General features: G+C 37.0%; 1 protein-coding gene across 1 annotated transcript; it reads right to left on the minus strand.

The window, feature by feature from the left end:
- Nucleotides 1-69: 69 nt before the first annotated feature.
- On the minus strand, nucleotides 70-4,532 carry MS3_00005189 (uncharacterized protein). The gene is made up of 4 exons (XM_051213212.1): nucleotides 4,182-4,532; nucleotides 3,932-4,144; nucleotides 3,141-3,891; nucleotides 70-1,436 (listed from the first exon to the last, which is right to left on the minus strand). The coding sequence occupies exon 4, from the start codon at nucleotides 1,386-1,388 to the stop codon at nucleotides 771-773; it is 618 nt and encodes a 205-aa protein (XP_051069168.1). The 5' UTR covers nucleotides 1,389-1,436; nucleotides 3,141-3,891; nucleotides 3,932-4,144; nucleotides 4,182-4,532; the 3' UTR covers nucleotides 70-770.
- Nucleotides 4,533-15,176: the final 10,644 nt, after the last annotated feature.

The following is a 15,176-nucleotide window of genomic DNA, read 5'->3' on the forward strand; positions in this document are numbered from 1 at the left end:
TCATCAGATCGATCTTCAAGTGACAAGTGTCCACACACTTCCCTCAAAGGTGCTTATAGAATGTCATCAGTAAGATATAAAAGTATATTCTGTAAATTGACCTAACTACACTGTTATTTTGGTACATTGTAGAAAAATCACAGTATGTCCCCCTATTCTATCTGGAGTATCTTTACTTAATGGTTTAGAAACGGTGACGGTTTTCATGACCTCTTATCTGCTGTTTTTTAAAAACAGTTCATCTACACTTCGTTCCAGTTGAGATTGGTATCTCAACAACATCGTTAACTGTAAAGGCTCCATCTTATTTCGGAATAGTGGCTTCATGATTGTACATCCTTACCTCCCGGTTAAATATTCTCACACTTCATTTCCTTACTTGTGAAAATGTATCTTCCAATAATATAAAAGGCTAAATCACTGGTTAGTACCGCTATTAGTTTGATATAAAAAGTCAGTAATTTCTGGATGAGTTGCATTTTTTCCAATAACAACTTCACAGACTAGTTGTTTTTTCAAGAATTAATTAGCAAAGATATTTTGCTATTGAAAATAGTTTAACATCTGTCAAAACAGTGCAGTTATGTTTCATACAATTCCTCCCTTTTACGGGTCTTATTAAAGAATAATTAACTGTCGTAGCAGAATTGTGGCTTCTTTTTTATACAGGAATTATTTTTACATAAATTATTCACAAATGCTAATTAGAAAATATCCTTGTGAATATGTTGAGAAAATTCCTACATCACTGTATATATCTAGATAGGTAATTATATATATTCAACAGATTCTTCATCTAAAAACGGTGGATTTAAAAACTCCAATTCTATTAGATCATTTGTAGGCTGAGAAAATATTTTGTAGTTATTATGAACATTTTCATAGTCGATACTTAGTTGTTCAATTAGTTGATTGAACGCTTGTGACATAACGTCACGAAATAATGCAGCTTGTTCTTTTAATTTTTGTTCTAATGTGCTGATTTTCGAATCTTTTTCTGCCTTACAATTTAGGAATTCTTGACGTAAATTTTTCAGTTCATTATTTCTTATCTCAATTAGCTTATTGGCCTCATCTAGTTTTGTGGTTAATTTTTCTATTTCATCTCGAAGATTGGCTACTTTTATTTCGTTTTCTGTGATTAGGAAAGCAGTATGGTTTTGTGTTGATTTTTTCAATTCATTATAATTTCTTACAGACTCCAATTTCTCAGTATATGCTTGATAGCGACGATTTTCTGCATTTTCTGCAATAAATATTTTTCTGCTTACTTCTTCCCGCAAGTTTTTTACGTCTTCCTGTGTTTTTTCTAATACCTCATTCACAGGGTCCTTTGCTTTAGTTTTCTTTCCTTTAGTTTTACGTTTACCACTAACAGATTTTGACATTATTCAGAGCTATTTTTAGTTCAAAACAAATCGTTTTCTGAAGAAATCCTACAATAAACATGTAAATTTTAATAAAAGAAGTTAAGAACTAGGAGATTTATGGTTCACTTTATATGTCTACTTTGTAACAAACATTACAGTTCTCAGACTTAATAAAAATCAATGTACATATTGTATATATTATTCCGGGTTTTAGCAATGAACATTTTTCATACTATACGAGGTCAAAATTGCATTTCTTTCTACATTACATTACATTTCTTACTAATTAGCATATAATCTAGTGATTGACACGAATAAACTTCTTGTTTAGAGCCTAATACTAACACTACATTATGTTATCATATGGCACTCACACAAATTTCAGCTTGGTTGCGTTTAAACTTTACGGCAGTTGGTATTTTCATACCGCATCAGTATTTTGTGTAAATATAAGCTAATTATCATTGGTAAGCTAGTAAAGTTTGCTCGTGTATGGCTTCCTATGCAGTTTTCCTTCACTGCGGTACGTTTCCCTCGTTGTACATCGATTTACCAACCGAATCAAGAAAATTAGAGTAATAACATTATCATTCTATAGAATAATTCTAATGTTGTAATCTCGAATTAGTTCATTCCATAACTACTCTCACTCTCTGTACATTAAGACGAGCACCATTTTTGATAATTACGTGCAACACTTGCGAAAATACTCGTCTGTTCAGATGTGAATAAAAGGAGTGAGAGTCGAAGCAGTCTCATCATTGACCATTAACTTGTCGAAATTAATTTCAAAAAGAGCTCATCCGCATCTTAACTCTTTACGCGTCTTAACAATAACAGTCAGTGTTTTGAAGAGCCGACCTTAATAACCTGCACTTTTATATCAATATTTTGCAGACGACTAATATTCTCTCTGTGGAAGCTTGCAGATAATAGGCGGTTGTTTGATTTGGACCTGTTACAAAATAACAGCTATGCGGCTTTAAACGTCGATTCTCGAATGATATCTCATATTAAACTGTATTTATCGCCCACACATAGTTGGGGATTACAAAGTCTAGTGTGATTAATAATATTCCATTCAGCTGTCGAAAATAAGATTGTGGTAGTTTAATAAATCACCTCAATACGATGTTTTAATAGAACAGATGATGACAAGTTCAAAGTATTTTGTGAAAATATTTGCATCAATTAAACAGGTTTTCGTTATTATGCTATGAATATTCTAATTGACTAATAGTTTGGGTCGATGTGGCCACTTTAAGGAACGAATTTTACTGATCTCGTTAGAGAGTCAATATAGTAACTGGTTATAGCTTTGAAAACCTTACAAATATTCGGTGAAGATTGTATCAGAGACTGAAAGACTTATCTATGAAACATAATAACACCAACCACTGGTTAGCAGGGATATGTAGAAATCAAGTAAGAACAGCTGCAAATGATGACCGACTGTCTGTTGTTATACCAAACAGATGCAGTGGCCCATTCTACTATATAGAAAGTAGATATAAGGGCAGTCAGTCATTCGTCCTCAGATGAAAACTTTAAATTTGACTTGGAAGCATTAAGTCACTTCCAAAAGTTTTACAACCATGTGACTCGGCTATTTATACTTCGAATAGTTTTATAGAAGAAAAACATTGGTGGTTCATGGATAAACCGATAGATTCTGTCGACACAAACCAGTTACATATTTCAAGAAGTGCAGTATCTTCAAGAGTCAACATCAACTGGACATTATTTATCACAATACAATACACAAATTACCTTGACCATTTATAGATGCTACTTTCATCTACTGATTATCGGGGGTCAAATGCGTAGGCCTATTGGCAAGGCATTCATGACTGACCTGATCACGAGATCAGGGAAGGCAGGCGTAGGATGTACCTCAAGGTGAAGTATATTTTTCTATCCACTCACTGGGACCATCGGGTTCGCGTTGCAAGAGATACCCTTCATGAAACGATATTACCAACAAGCGAGACATTTTACCGAATGTTGGTAGTCCCCTTCATCAAAGGCCCAAGTATTTATTTTCATGAAGGGTAACGAATTTCGTGTCACATGTTTACTCTGATGTCTGTTTTATCAGGTTCTTGAGCACTAGATAATGAGGTGTTTCTTCTGATCAAATCACTATCGAAGTTTTATGGTGTTTCATTTTCTTCTCGTGAACTGGTTTTGATTGGTTGACTTTGTTTTATCATTTGTAGATAGATGTAGTGCCAGATATTTTATTCCACACAACACTTGCAGAGGCCTACAAAGGCTTTCCGAAAGAATTATTGTGCACTCTGCTTGACATCCCATGGCTACGTCTTGTAATTTGTGCTAAATACTCGATGCGACATTAGGATAGTTGTCGGCAGTAGAAACATATCATTTGCGCACTCCTAAAGCAACGTGCCATAATGTAACTCCATACAAAGATGTTCGATAACAGATATAGCACCGTACCGTTTCTTGTTTGCAATGACTTGTTACAAAATTGCTGAGGCAATATCAGGTTTGTTTACTAGTAAGGACAACTCTGTGGACAATAATTAGATCCTTACTGTTTTAATCCTTAGTATTGTTTAGTTTCTGCCTATTTTCAGCGTCAACCTCGACTAAGTAATATCTTGGCTTTAAGAACAATTCAATAGAATTATAAGATAAACTGATCTAACCTTATGTGATAAATGTTCACTATCATGCACGAATATATGTGGATTAAGATTGAGCAAAGTGTAATCTTCGAAATTGTATCGTGCTCTGTGCTTTTCAATCTTAAAATGTCACAGTTTTGCATCAGTATATTCTTACATTGGGAAACGAAGTGACTAAGCCGAGGTCACAAACATGCATGTAACTCTTACGCACATGTGTTTCTTTTTCAAAAGCAACAGTCAGAGTTTGTAACATCCACAATACAATATGTTTTCAGGGGATTCGTATGCCTCAGTTGTAATAACAGACTGAAAAAGCAAATCTGCAAACCCGTGGATAGAAAATTGACAAGAAACGTAGAGGTGACGACTAACAAATCATTATAATGCTTTCAACTAATCAAGAAGAGCTCGCGACAACTTATCGAATCTTGAGATTAAGCGTAAGAATCGTGATAGTTTGTAGGCTTACATTTAAGTATCTGCGTCTAGTCACCACGACAATATCGCAAGGTTTTTCAATATCCAATATATTCGGACGAGCTCCTACAAGCTGATTTCTTTTTGCTCACTTCTTCCCATTTCGGTGCAGTTTAACGTATAAGGTTATCTTTAATGTGTATAGATTAGATATTTAATTCCACCGATTTTGGTCTGTTTGGTATTTATTCGTAGATTTATATATCTTGTAATTTCAGATTTGTGTAGTAAGGACAGAAGGCCTACGGCCTATGTTATTCCTCTTCTAGTATGCTTCTGTGAGTGTCCAGTCTTCTCTCGAAAGAGTCAATTGAAGGTGCGGACACCACTGCTTCAGGCAGCAGCTTCCAAGTATTGGTGGCTCGGTGTGAAAACCTGTATGCCACGGGTATTTTGTTCGTCCTTGGCTTTTCTACTCGCCTGCTATGTCCTTTGAGGTATCTTGATCTAGTGGGAAGAAAAAGAGGCAATAAGTTAGGTCCGAAATCATTTCTTAGTATTCTGTACATCAAAATTAGATCTCCCCTTATTCTGCGATAGGACAGAGTAAAGAGGTCCAGTTTTTCAAGCCGCTTTTTGTATGAAAAACCCCGGAGTTCCGGAATTGCACGGGTAGCTGCCCTCTGTACTTTTTCTAGTATGTCTGAGTCACCTTTTAAACAGGGGCTTGCAGCCTGAACACAGTTCTCTAACTTAGTTCTCACTAAGGATGTGTATAATGTGGTGAACATGGTAGTATCAAGCTTAGTGAATGTCCTTTTTAAAGCCCAGAGGGTTCGAAACCCCTTAACTGCGACCTCCCGGCAATGGGCCGTCGTCTTAAGATCATTGCTCACTGTCACCCCTAGGTCCTTATGAGACCGGACTACGGGTAATGACACATCCCCTATGTTGTACGTATTAACCTTTGAATCCCCCAAGTGCATGTAGACACACTTTTCCGCGTTGATAGGCATCAGCCACTCTTTAGACAGTTTATCATATTATTTAAGTCTGCCTGAAGAGTAAATGCGTCTTTGTCTCTATTTATCGCTCGCCAACTTTTTACATCGTCAGCGTATAATAACATTGGATACTGTACTATACTTGTAAGATCATTAACGTACATTATAAAAAGTAAAGGACCTAGGACGGAACCTTGGGGTACTCCACTAAGTACTGGTCTCTAGATGGAACACTTGGAATTTATTCTCACTTTTTGCCTACGACCTACTAGGAAATCCTTAATCCATTTTTAAAGAGGTCCGGCAATACCAAGGTTTGTCAACTTCAATAGAAGTCTATTAGTTGGCACCTTGTCGAAAGCCTTACTGAAATCTATGTAGACAACATCCGCTGAGTTTCCGTTGTCTAGCGCATTAATCCAGAACTCCCTTGCTATAAGGGGGTTCGTTGTACATGATAGACCCTTTCTAAAACCATGTTGTGCTATGTTCAGCGAGTTATTGGTTTCCATAATTCCCGTTATGGTCTTTTTGATTATTCTTTCCAGTATTTTAATTACAACACTGGTGAGACTTACGGGTCTGTAATTTGATGGAACTTATCGTGGACTGTTTTATGTGTGGGCGTGACGATTGCGTCCTTCCAGTCCATAGGTAACACACCTTGGTCAAGTGACATGTTGAATATCACAGTCAGCTATTCCCTAATTTCTGTTTGTAAAGGATACGAGGCCTGGCGGCCCGTATTAGTCCTGGGAATGATGATCTCTCAGATGATCCAACCTTTTTTGAAAGAGTCGACGAATGGAGCCTCAAATACGTGCTGAGGTAATGAATTCCACTCGTTGGTGATTCGATGGAAAAGTCGATAGTCAGCTGACATTTAATTTGTTCTGGGTTTGTGAACTTTTTTGGAGTGTCCTCGTAAATTATTTGTTTTAGAAAACAATAAAAATGGGGCATATCAGGTGCAAATTTGTCACCAAGCAATTCGAATAACGTAATCAAGTCGCCTCTAGTTCTTCGATATGACAACGGGAAAAGGTTTAGCTTATCTTAGTTGCGGTTCTCTGAACCTTTTGGGCAGCGGCTAGCCACTTGTATGTAGAACTCATGTTTAGAACGCACGAACACTGTATACAAAGTCAAAAAAATTTGCGTCGACATGACTGGACTCCTCACGTATTGACCATGAAGTTATGAAACCTTTGCCGATTACTGCACGACAGTGTGCAGTAGTCTTTAAGACCTGGTTGACGATGACTTCCATGTGATTGTATGTATGGACAACAGGTAGCTCGATGTAATTCATCATGCATGTATCTGTACGTTGATGACCGATGTGCATCACAATGAGCTTTCAAGTATTTATCGGCAAATGCCGATGTTTGAAACTATTCAGATAATTTCTCCAGGTGATTTTGAAGTTCTATGCTATCGTCTTCAACTTCTATTGCTCTCAATATATTGTCAGCATATAACAAAACCGCTGATGATAAGATACAAGGAAGGTCATTCACATCTAAGAGGAATAACACCGGTCCCTACACTGCACCCTGATGTACTCCGCTAAGCGCAGTTCCCCAGCTAGACAACTTAAAGTTCACCCGTACTCTTTATTGGCGCCTTACTAGGAAGTCTTTTATCCACATCAATAGGTTGCCTTCAACCCCGACATTTTCAAGCTTATATAACAGCCGGTTGTGCAGAACGTTGTCAAAAGCTTTGCTGAAATCTATATAGGCTGCGTCTACATGTAACTTTTTCATCCTACAGAGTGGACAAGCTTTCATGATCTACTATTAAGTTAGTGAGACATGGATAACCGATCCTTAAACCATGCTGCTTTTCCAAAGAATCTGATTTTCATCGAGATACTTGAACAGCTCTTTCCGAATAATATTTCCTAAGATTTTAATAACCACGCTAGTTAGGCTAACGGGTCAGTAATCCTCAGGTTTATGTTTCGTACCTCTTTTGAAGACAGAACTTACTATTGCGTTCTTCCAGTCTTTTGGTTAACGACCCTGGGTTACGGGTAGATTAAAACATATACGACATTAGCTAATGCCTTTAATAACCTAGAATGCAGTTCATCGGGCCTCATGGATTTGTCTATGTCCAGCTTATTTAGCGATCCAATGACATCGAGTTCTTTAATGGTCACCCTGTCCAGTGTTTGTGTCGGGGGATTTGCATGGACTGACGGGAAGGGTGTTTCTATGGTACATTGCTAAAGTAGTGTGACAATACTTGACATTTACCACGGTCATCCGCTACTAATGATGACGCACTACTGTCCCCACATAGTTCTAATTTATTTCCTCTCCTTTTTGTCCTACAGCTTATATAAGAATAAAAGCGTTTAGGGTATTCTATGGACTCCTTGACAGCTTTTTTTCGTACAACCTTCTAGATTTACGGAGGGTTGAGGCACAGGTGTTCCGAACTTCTTGATATTGAGATTTCTTCTTATCAGTATCCAGTAACCTAAAACGTCCCTGCACTCTACTTCTCTTACGAAGAAAGGTACGAATCTCCCTACTGAACCATGGGGGAGAGTTTCTCGGCCCTCTATTGTAGTCCAAGGGATGTGGGGCATTGTTAATTTTAAATATAAAGTTTGGAATACATCCAAAGCTGTTTCATTCGCGGACTCTAGCATTATTGTCCAACCTACCGATGATGCTTAATGTATAATTTCTTCTATATTTGCTTTCCAGACGTTAGGCCACGACTGGGCTGACGCGTGCTTGTTCCTGACAACTATGTGGAAGTCAAAGCTTAGAACTGCATGATCACTTTTTCCTAGGCATAACATGTAATCGATCAACTAATCAGAAGCTCTTATTCCTTGCATTTCAAGCGGCAAACGAACTTACACGTCCCAATCTCACGGGATACTTTGTTAATAATAGCATATGGGATAGTATTCCTAATAAATGAAGCCACTCCCCCTACTCTACGCTTCTGAATTCTATCGGCTCTTACCGACGTAAAACCTTCAAAATCAAGTTCCATAAATCAATAGACTGAGTCAGCCAAGTTTCTGTGACCGCGATTATATCTGACTTTGTGGAGTCAATCTGTACACCTAGTTCCGACCACTTACTGAGCAAGCTTCCGGCATTACGGTAACAGATCCAAAACGTATTTGAATGGCTTCCTGCTGCGCTCATATAGGCTTTGGCTTCATTCTCTATCGAAGCTTCAAAACCTGAAAATTTTTAATTTTTAAGTTTTTTTCGCCAGCATCTAACCTACGTTGTAGATCTTTTCCGCCTTCCCGTCTTTTTACACGATCTTCCAGCGACAAGCCCCTACGGACAAAAACTCTTGAACCCTTGAATTTATGTCCATTCTGCTAAGCCGGATTGAAGTTAAATAGTGACGAAATTATTCAATACTTCTCGTAATGATGAAATAAAGACCACGTTTTTTATCTTTGTTTACGACGCTTTACATGTAATCACATTTGTTTTTTATATCCATTGTTCTTATGTATCATTTTTAAAAAGCAGAGTGATTGTTCGGCCGCACTAAACATCACCCACTATCGCTGGTTTTCAAATAAACTCTATATTCTGCGTCTGCCTTCTGATATGCTGACCACTGTTTGAAATTATAACGGTGTTATAACATCACTGTAGGCCAATCTTCACTACGTTGTAGTATTATCACGGATTATTTTTGCGTAATACCGTTGGGAAGAATCATTGACATCGCTTTGCTTGTGCCAACATGTGCAAAGAGATCTTCGTTAATCAAGAGAAGAGTGATTGGTTGTTATGTTTGATGGAGTTTACAATTAACAATATCTTCACAACCACTCATCATTTTGTTATTCAATATTACATTTTTTGTGAGAGTGATTTTGATTTGTATTGTTATTTCTCGGTGTATCATTGATACTTGTGCGTGCAGTTATATCTTTAAAGAGCTCTCTTATTGAAGTCCACTACAGCGTGAGAGTATTTGTTTAAGGGCTGCAAAATTTCTGGATACCAGCTTAGAACAAGCAACATGGTATGAATTTGGTAAGTCGCAATGTCCAAATAGTAAAGTGATAATTTGAATAGCAACAGAAAAAGGTTGTTTCAGGATAAAATAAATGGATTAATTAGTAATTTGTAAGGAGATGGAAGTTAAGGATGAGATGAAAAACTGATATAATGGCGTATATGTTGGTTGTCTTAATCAGATGGTTTTTTATTGCTCCACAGCATAGTGAGTTATAATGAAGTCTTCAATCCCAATTTAGTTAGATGTTTGTTTTGTAGAACTTACACTCACCTAGTTTCCTGTAATTACATTTAATCTGAGATCGGGAAATTACTTCAGAAACATGAGGAGAAATTTCGGGTAACCCACTGTAGAAGACTTTGGCGGAAATTTTGGAGGAATGGCTGCAAAATCTAAACTTTTTCCTCATCTGAAAAAATTACTCGAAATTTCTGGTTTTGCCCAATAGTCAACAACTTTTAGGAAACCCATCTAAGTTCTTCGATCAAATGTCAATACTTTACCGCTTTTTGGGTGCATTTTGCACGATTTCTGGTCATCGCTAATAACGCATTCGGAAAACCGCCTGATAACCGATGGCACAAAAAAGATTGGCGATTTAGTTATAATTACCCGAAGATTTCAACCATGCTAGACATATCACTATCAAATGTAACTGACACTTATCTACATCAAGATCCTCAGAAATTCTTATAATAATAATAATAATAATAATTTATTCTCAAATAACAATCTGTTACATGTGGCATGCCAGTTTTCAAGCAAGATCAAATTGTTACAAATGGTACAATTTCCACTGTAGTAAATTACTCATCTGGGTTGGTAATTTATAAGATATGAATGTAGATGGTTTTAGTCAGTATCAAAATTGGCGCGCTTCATGATAGTCGACAGCTTCTAGAAATTGCAATTTTGTGTCCCTTTGGAATATCTAAGGCTTTAAGAATGGTGCAGGATGAAGTCACCCATTCCATATCTCAAGGGGGCTTGTTGCGTGGCGTCGAGTTGAGATTATCTATGAACACTGCTACCAAAAAACACGTGCCAAATAAATCAGAAGGCGAAGATTGGACGTAACCAAATAAATCCATAAAATCCCCGAGAGGCCAAATATCAGAAGACAATTAATGGACCAAGTCGAAATATATTTGCTGGCGATCTCGTGGTATCGAAAGGATACCGAGATCGTGCCAGGATACAAGCTTGGTTACAGAACGTAACCGAATTCGCGCGAAGTTACAATCAAAGTGTGCGTATAAGAATGGAAGCACAAAATGGGTGTCATTAGCATAGTTAAACAAAAGCACATCAAAACAAACACTGGTACAGTTGGTTATAATAATAATTGTTTCTATTAGACCAGTCGTGTTCTCGTGATAAATGGTGAGTCACTACAGGCTAAAAGAGGGAGCAAGTAAAAGAGTAGCCAATATTCATGAAGGAATGTTTAGGGTATGATTATTCAGTCTAATTTCCTTTTATTAAGGTATTTGTTAAGCAAGAGCATTTCAGTGGGTTAAAGAAAATAAGTGTGAACAAGGTATGAGTGGACATACAACTGACGAATGGAGGTGATTCAGGAAGGAGCTGAGTACGGGATTATGTGTGGTTATAAAATATGGTTCTTGAAAACAGTATTGTGATATACAATTGGCTATCTTCTATTTTTGTCGAAGCTATTGGAGCCCTTTTCATTTTTTTTTGCATTATTATTTTTTTAGGTATAATAGGCTCTTGAGTAGGCTTCGTATATTAGCGAGTTGCAAATCGGTCACAAGCACTGTGGACATTTCGTTGAAATCAGATGGCTTCACTTCAATAGCGTAGATAGCAACTACGGATACTTCATTAGGGGATGGTTCTGCTGAAATTGGCCACAACTGCCAGTTAAGGTTTTTGGACAACGACGGACCGTCGCGTTTGAGTTGAAGTTTCAGTTCTCTGAAACTGATTTTGCGTAGCCAATTCTCAGAAATCCTTAGCAAGCTTGTTTTCAGTCCGATTTGGCAGTATAATCCTGCCCAAAAACATGGGTTCCGCCTTGTGGCAACGACTAAGTAAACTTCGAATGGACATAGGGAGTTCAGGAATGTATCCACGAGAATCGTCCAGAGTTCCGTTGACCTTACTTACACTTATGTCAGTTCCCTTTATCATCTCAAATACATATAACTAGCTGGTGATTCATTGTGAGATGAACGGTTGAAGGCGATTCGGTAGTGGCACCATCTAAAATTTATTATTTAATTTGACCTAAACTATACCTTTTGCTGCATTCGGTCCACAATGGACGTAAATACACGAGACAATGGCAGATTCAGGTACAATACTGCTACACCTCTCTGTAGCTTCGGCGTGACCTACTTCTTCTCCATCAACTACTCTTTAGTTTTTATTGTCATTCGTCGTTGACCAGTACTTTTTCTCAAAGTCGGATTTTAACTTCCTCAACCTTAATTGATCGACGGCAGTCCATCAGGTTTGACACTGTTGGCTGTAACCCGTGTCTCATCCCTTGCATTTCGTTCTGCATTATTAGTTTAAAAGAAACAACTACCTGTATCAAGCTGGACAGAATAAGTAGTCGATGTCGTGAATAGTACAAAAAACTAATCTGCACGGCGTGAGATTTTTAATAAATTTAGGAAGGACTGCTTATTGTTTTAGAGCTTTGGGACTTTCTCTATTTTTTCCTCAAAATATGGATATTGGGACGTTGCAAGCTACGAGATAAGGCATCTTGTACGCTGTTAACATGTTAGAAATTATAATAGAATGTTTGTACCAATCTGTCTTCTCAGAAATGAGAGAGATGAACCTTGTTTGTCTTCATCTCTTGAGTAGGTTGTGCTGCTGTCATGGACATGAATTTCAAGTGTCCTCTTATTTAAGTAGTATTCTACTGCAATAAAATCACTAGATCATTGCAACAAATATTGGTTAAACTTTCTGTTATGCAGTGTAGTGTCTCTGTTTGGGAAATGATATAGTCCAGGAAACAGCGTATAAAGAATAAATTAACAATTCTAGATGCACAAAGTTTGCCTGAATCGCTGTTTCACGCAGAGATTAAGACGAAATACCAAATAACCAGTACACTTTAAATGTTAGCAGTACTTTCTTCAGTTAGTGAATTATTATTGCAGTGAATAACGTTTTTGATGATTACCCAATGCTGTTCGTAGTGCTTTATTTTCAAGAGAAATTTCATTTTAAACCAGGTGTTTGATGGTGTAGTAAATAAATTCCAAAGAGTAAGTAAGAACGGTCTTATCCATTCTCAGACTACCCATACTCGTCATACTCGTGTAGAAAGTAAATTGCGGAAAATCATGAGTTTTAAATACATGTTTCTAGTGTTTATGTGTACACTTGGTCATAAGCGCAAACCACGGGGTTCAAGAATAAATGAAAAAACGCTGCAATTTATGTAATATTTAACATGAAAACATCCTTGCCGTCATATGCCTCTGGTATTCATCAGAGGACAAACTTAAAGGTAACATAAACCAATTACGTAGTTCAAACTGCACAGTTATTCATATTCTTAAACAATGCAGTCAATGGAAGATATTACGAACATGCTTTCTGTAATAACATCACCGTTTCGTTTTCAGGCGAGACAAAAAACGCCCACATCCTACGAAGCCAGAAAATGCATAAACAAAGAATTGTAGGTAAAAATGTTGAGCGGTTTGCGATGAAAGTTATAAGTAGGGTCAACGATTATTATTGAAAAAACATCAATAACTACTTAGGTCTCGAGTTCCTCTGACACTCAATTTTTTGTATTCCGTTTCAAGAAAAAACTAGTGTCTCGGAATATTGCAAAGTATGGAGACATGAAAAATTTATCCTATAAGGTCTTTAATGTTATATTTTTAACTCGACCATACATGCAACTTTAGACTGACGTTCCTGCATAAGAAGTTGTTCTTCCTTTATCAGTTGTCGTGATATGTCGATAAAACTTTGCGCAATTGTCATCTTTGTCTTCAACGTGGTTTCATGTGGAAGCATACAGACAAACTGAACAAGTATCCGTTTGTGACAATTATAAACCACCAAGTGTCAGCTCCAGAAGTACACGTTCCGTTACGAGAACCAGTAAGTATGTAAAGCCAATTAATCGAACAGCAAGTATGCAATGTGATCGATAAATACATACATCTGCAGAGACTCATTCTACTGAGACAGCAACTAGCCAATCATGAAACGAACGGTTTCACCTCATTTTGAGTATCAAATTCAATAACGAAACAGAATAGCGACTGATAGAATTTACCTATAGTTGCCTTACTTGTTGTAAAAATGACCTTCATTTTCTAACTCACTACCATTTTCAATTAATCGCTTAATATTTAAATAGGAATCTCAGGTACTGAATAAACCGTCTTAAAATATTCCATTTGTACTATGAAATTTGATAAAAATCCAATTGAAACAGTCATAATACTACTAGCTATTACCAGTTTACATAGAATAATGACACCATTAGGAAGCAATATTTATATATTACTCAACAATATTTATCAGATCTTTGGTTATTATGTCGTCACTGATCGCAGATTCTGTTAACAGATATATCATACATTCGTGGTCACCAATAAAGTATTTCAGTTACCTTTCTCCAAAGAAAACATGAATCGTTTTACCTATGAAGAATATGTTACTAAGTAATGTTACACCTACAGTGGTGTCATATCTAATTTTTGTATATGTTAAGAAAGAGGGAGGATAAGGTTATCAGCGTCAACTATTATGCATTCGACTTTGTCTTTCAAATACGTTACATATTAACATGACAGTTCCGTCGAAATAATGATACGTATGATGGTTAGAACTGCTTATGGTTGTGTAGTAACAACTTATATAATATTCAGAGATCGTTTAAGACAGAAATGCACAACTTGTATTTACTAAACAACTACCAGATATCTCATCTTCATCAACATCCCAGAGGATTATGGATAAACTTTTAAAGGTCGTTAGAACTCACTTTTGCCTGAAAGATATGACAGTGATCTATCTCTGACTTCATAAATAGCGCAGTTTACTTAGATCGGGTTTCGTGGTTACAAATAACTACTATGATTTCACTTAACATTCACCCACGTAGTGAGCAATAACTAAAACAGACTACTAATGAACTAGGATGAACGCTGTGTAACAAGCACAAACATTGTGAAAATTGATTTGTTAAGGTGTAGTGTGGGGTCGAGTCGCAGTTGATTATGATCACCACTACAGGAAGACTATGTGCCAGTTAACCGATAAGATCCCCCATAAGCCGAGTATCAGAAGGCAGTTGATGGCTGTAGTCGAGATGTACTCGTTGGCGATCTCGTGGTATCGAAAGAATACTGAGATCGTGCCAAAGTGGTACAAGTGTGGTTACTGAGCGTAACCGAATTCGTGCAAGTTCACAATCAAAAGAAGGTAGAAAGTTTTTAGTACAGTTAAACAAACAAGCACAATAAAACAATCACTGGTACAATTGGTTATAATCATAGTTGTTTCCGTTACACCAATCGCGTTCTCTTGATAAAAGTAAGTCACTACAAGACAGCCCCCGGTGAACTCATGGACGCTTTGAAACGCCCAGGAATGACCGAATATATGCCATTTGATCATCTTTTGGAACAACAATGCAGCATCTCAACGTGTAGCTTCCTGATTTGATAAATGCTAGAAGCAACTGCTTG

The sequence above is a fragment of the Schistosoma haematobium genome, chromosome 3, assembly GCF_000699445.3.
Source record: "Schistosoma haematobium chromosome 3, whole genome shotgun sequence".
NCBI classification, from domain to species: Eukaryota; Metazoa; Platyhelminthes; class Trematoda; order Strigeidida; family Schistosomatidae; genus Schistosoma; species Schistosoma haematobium.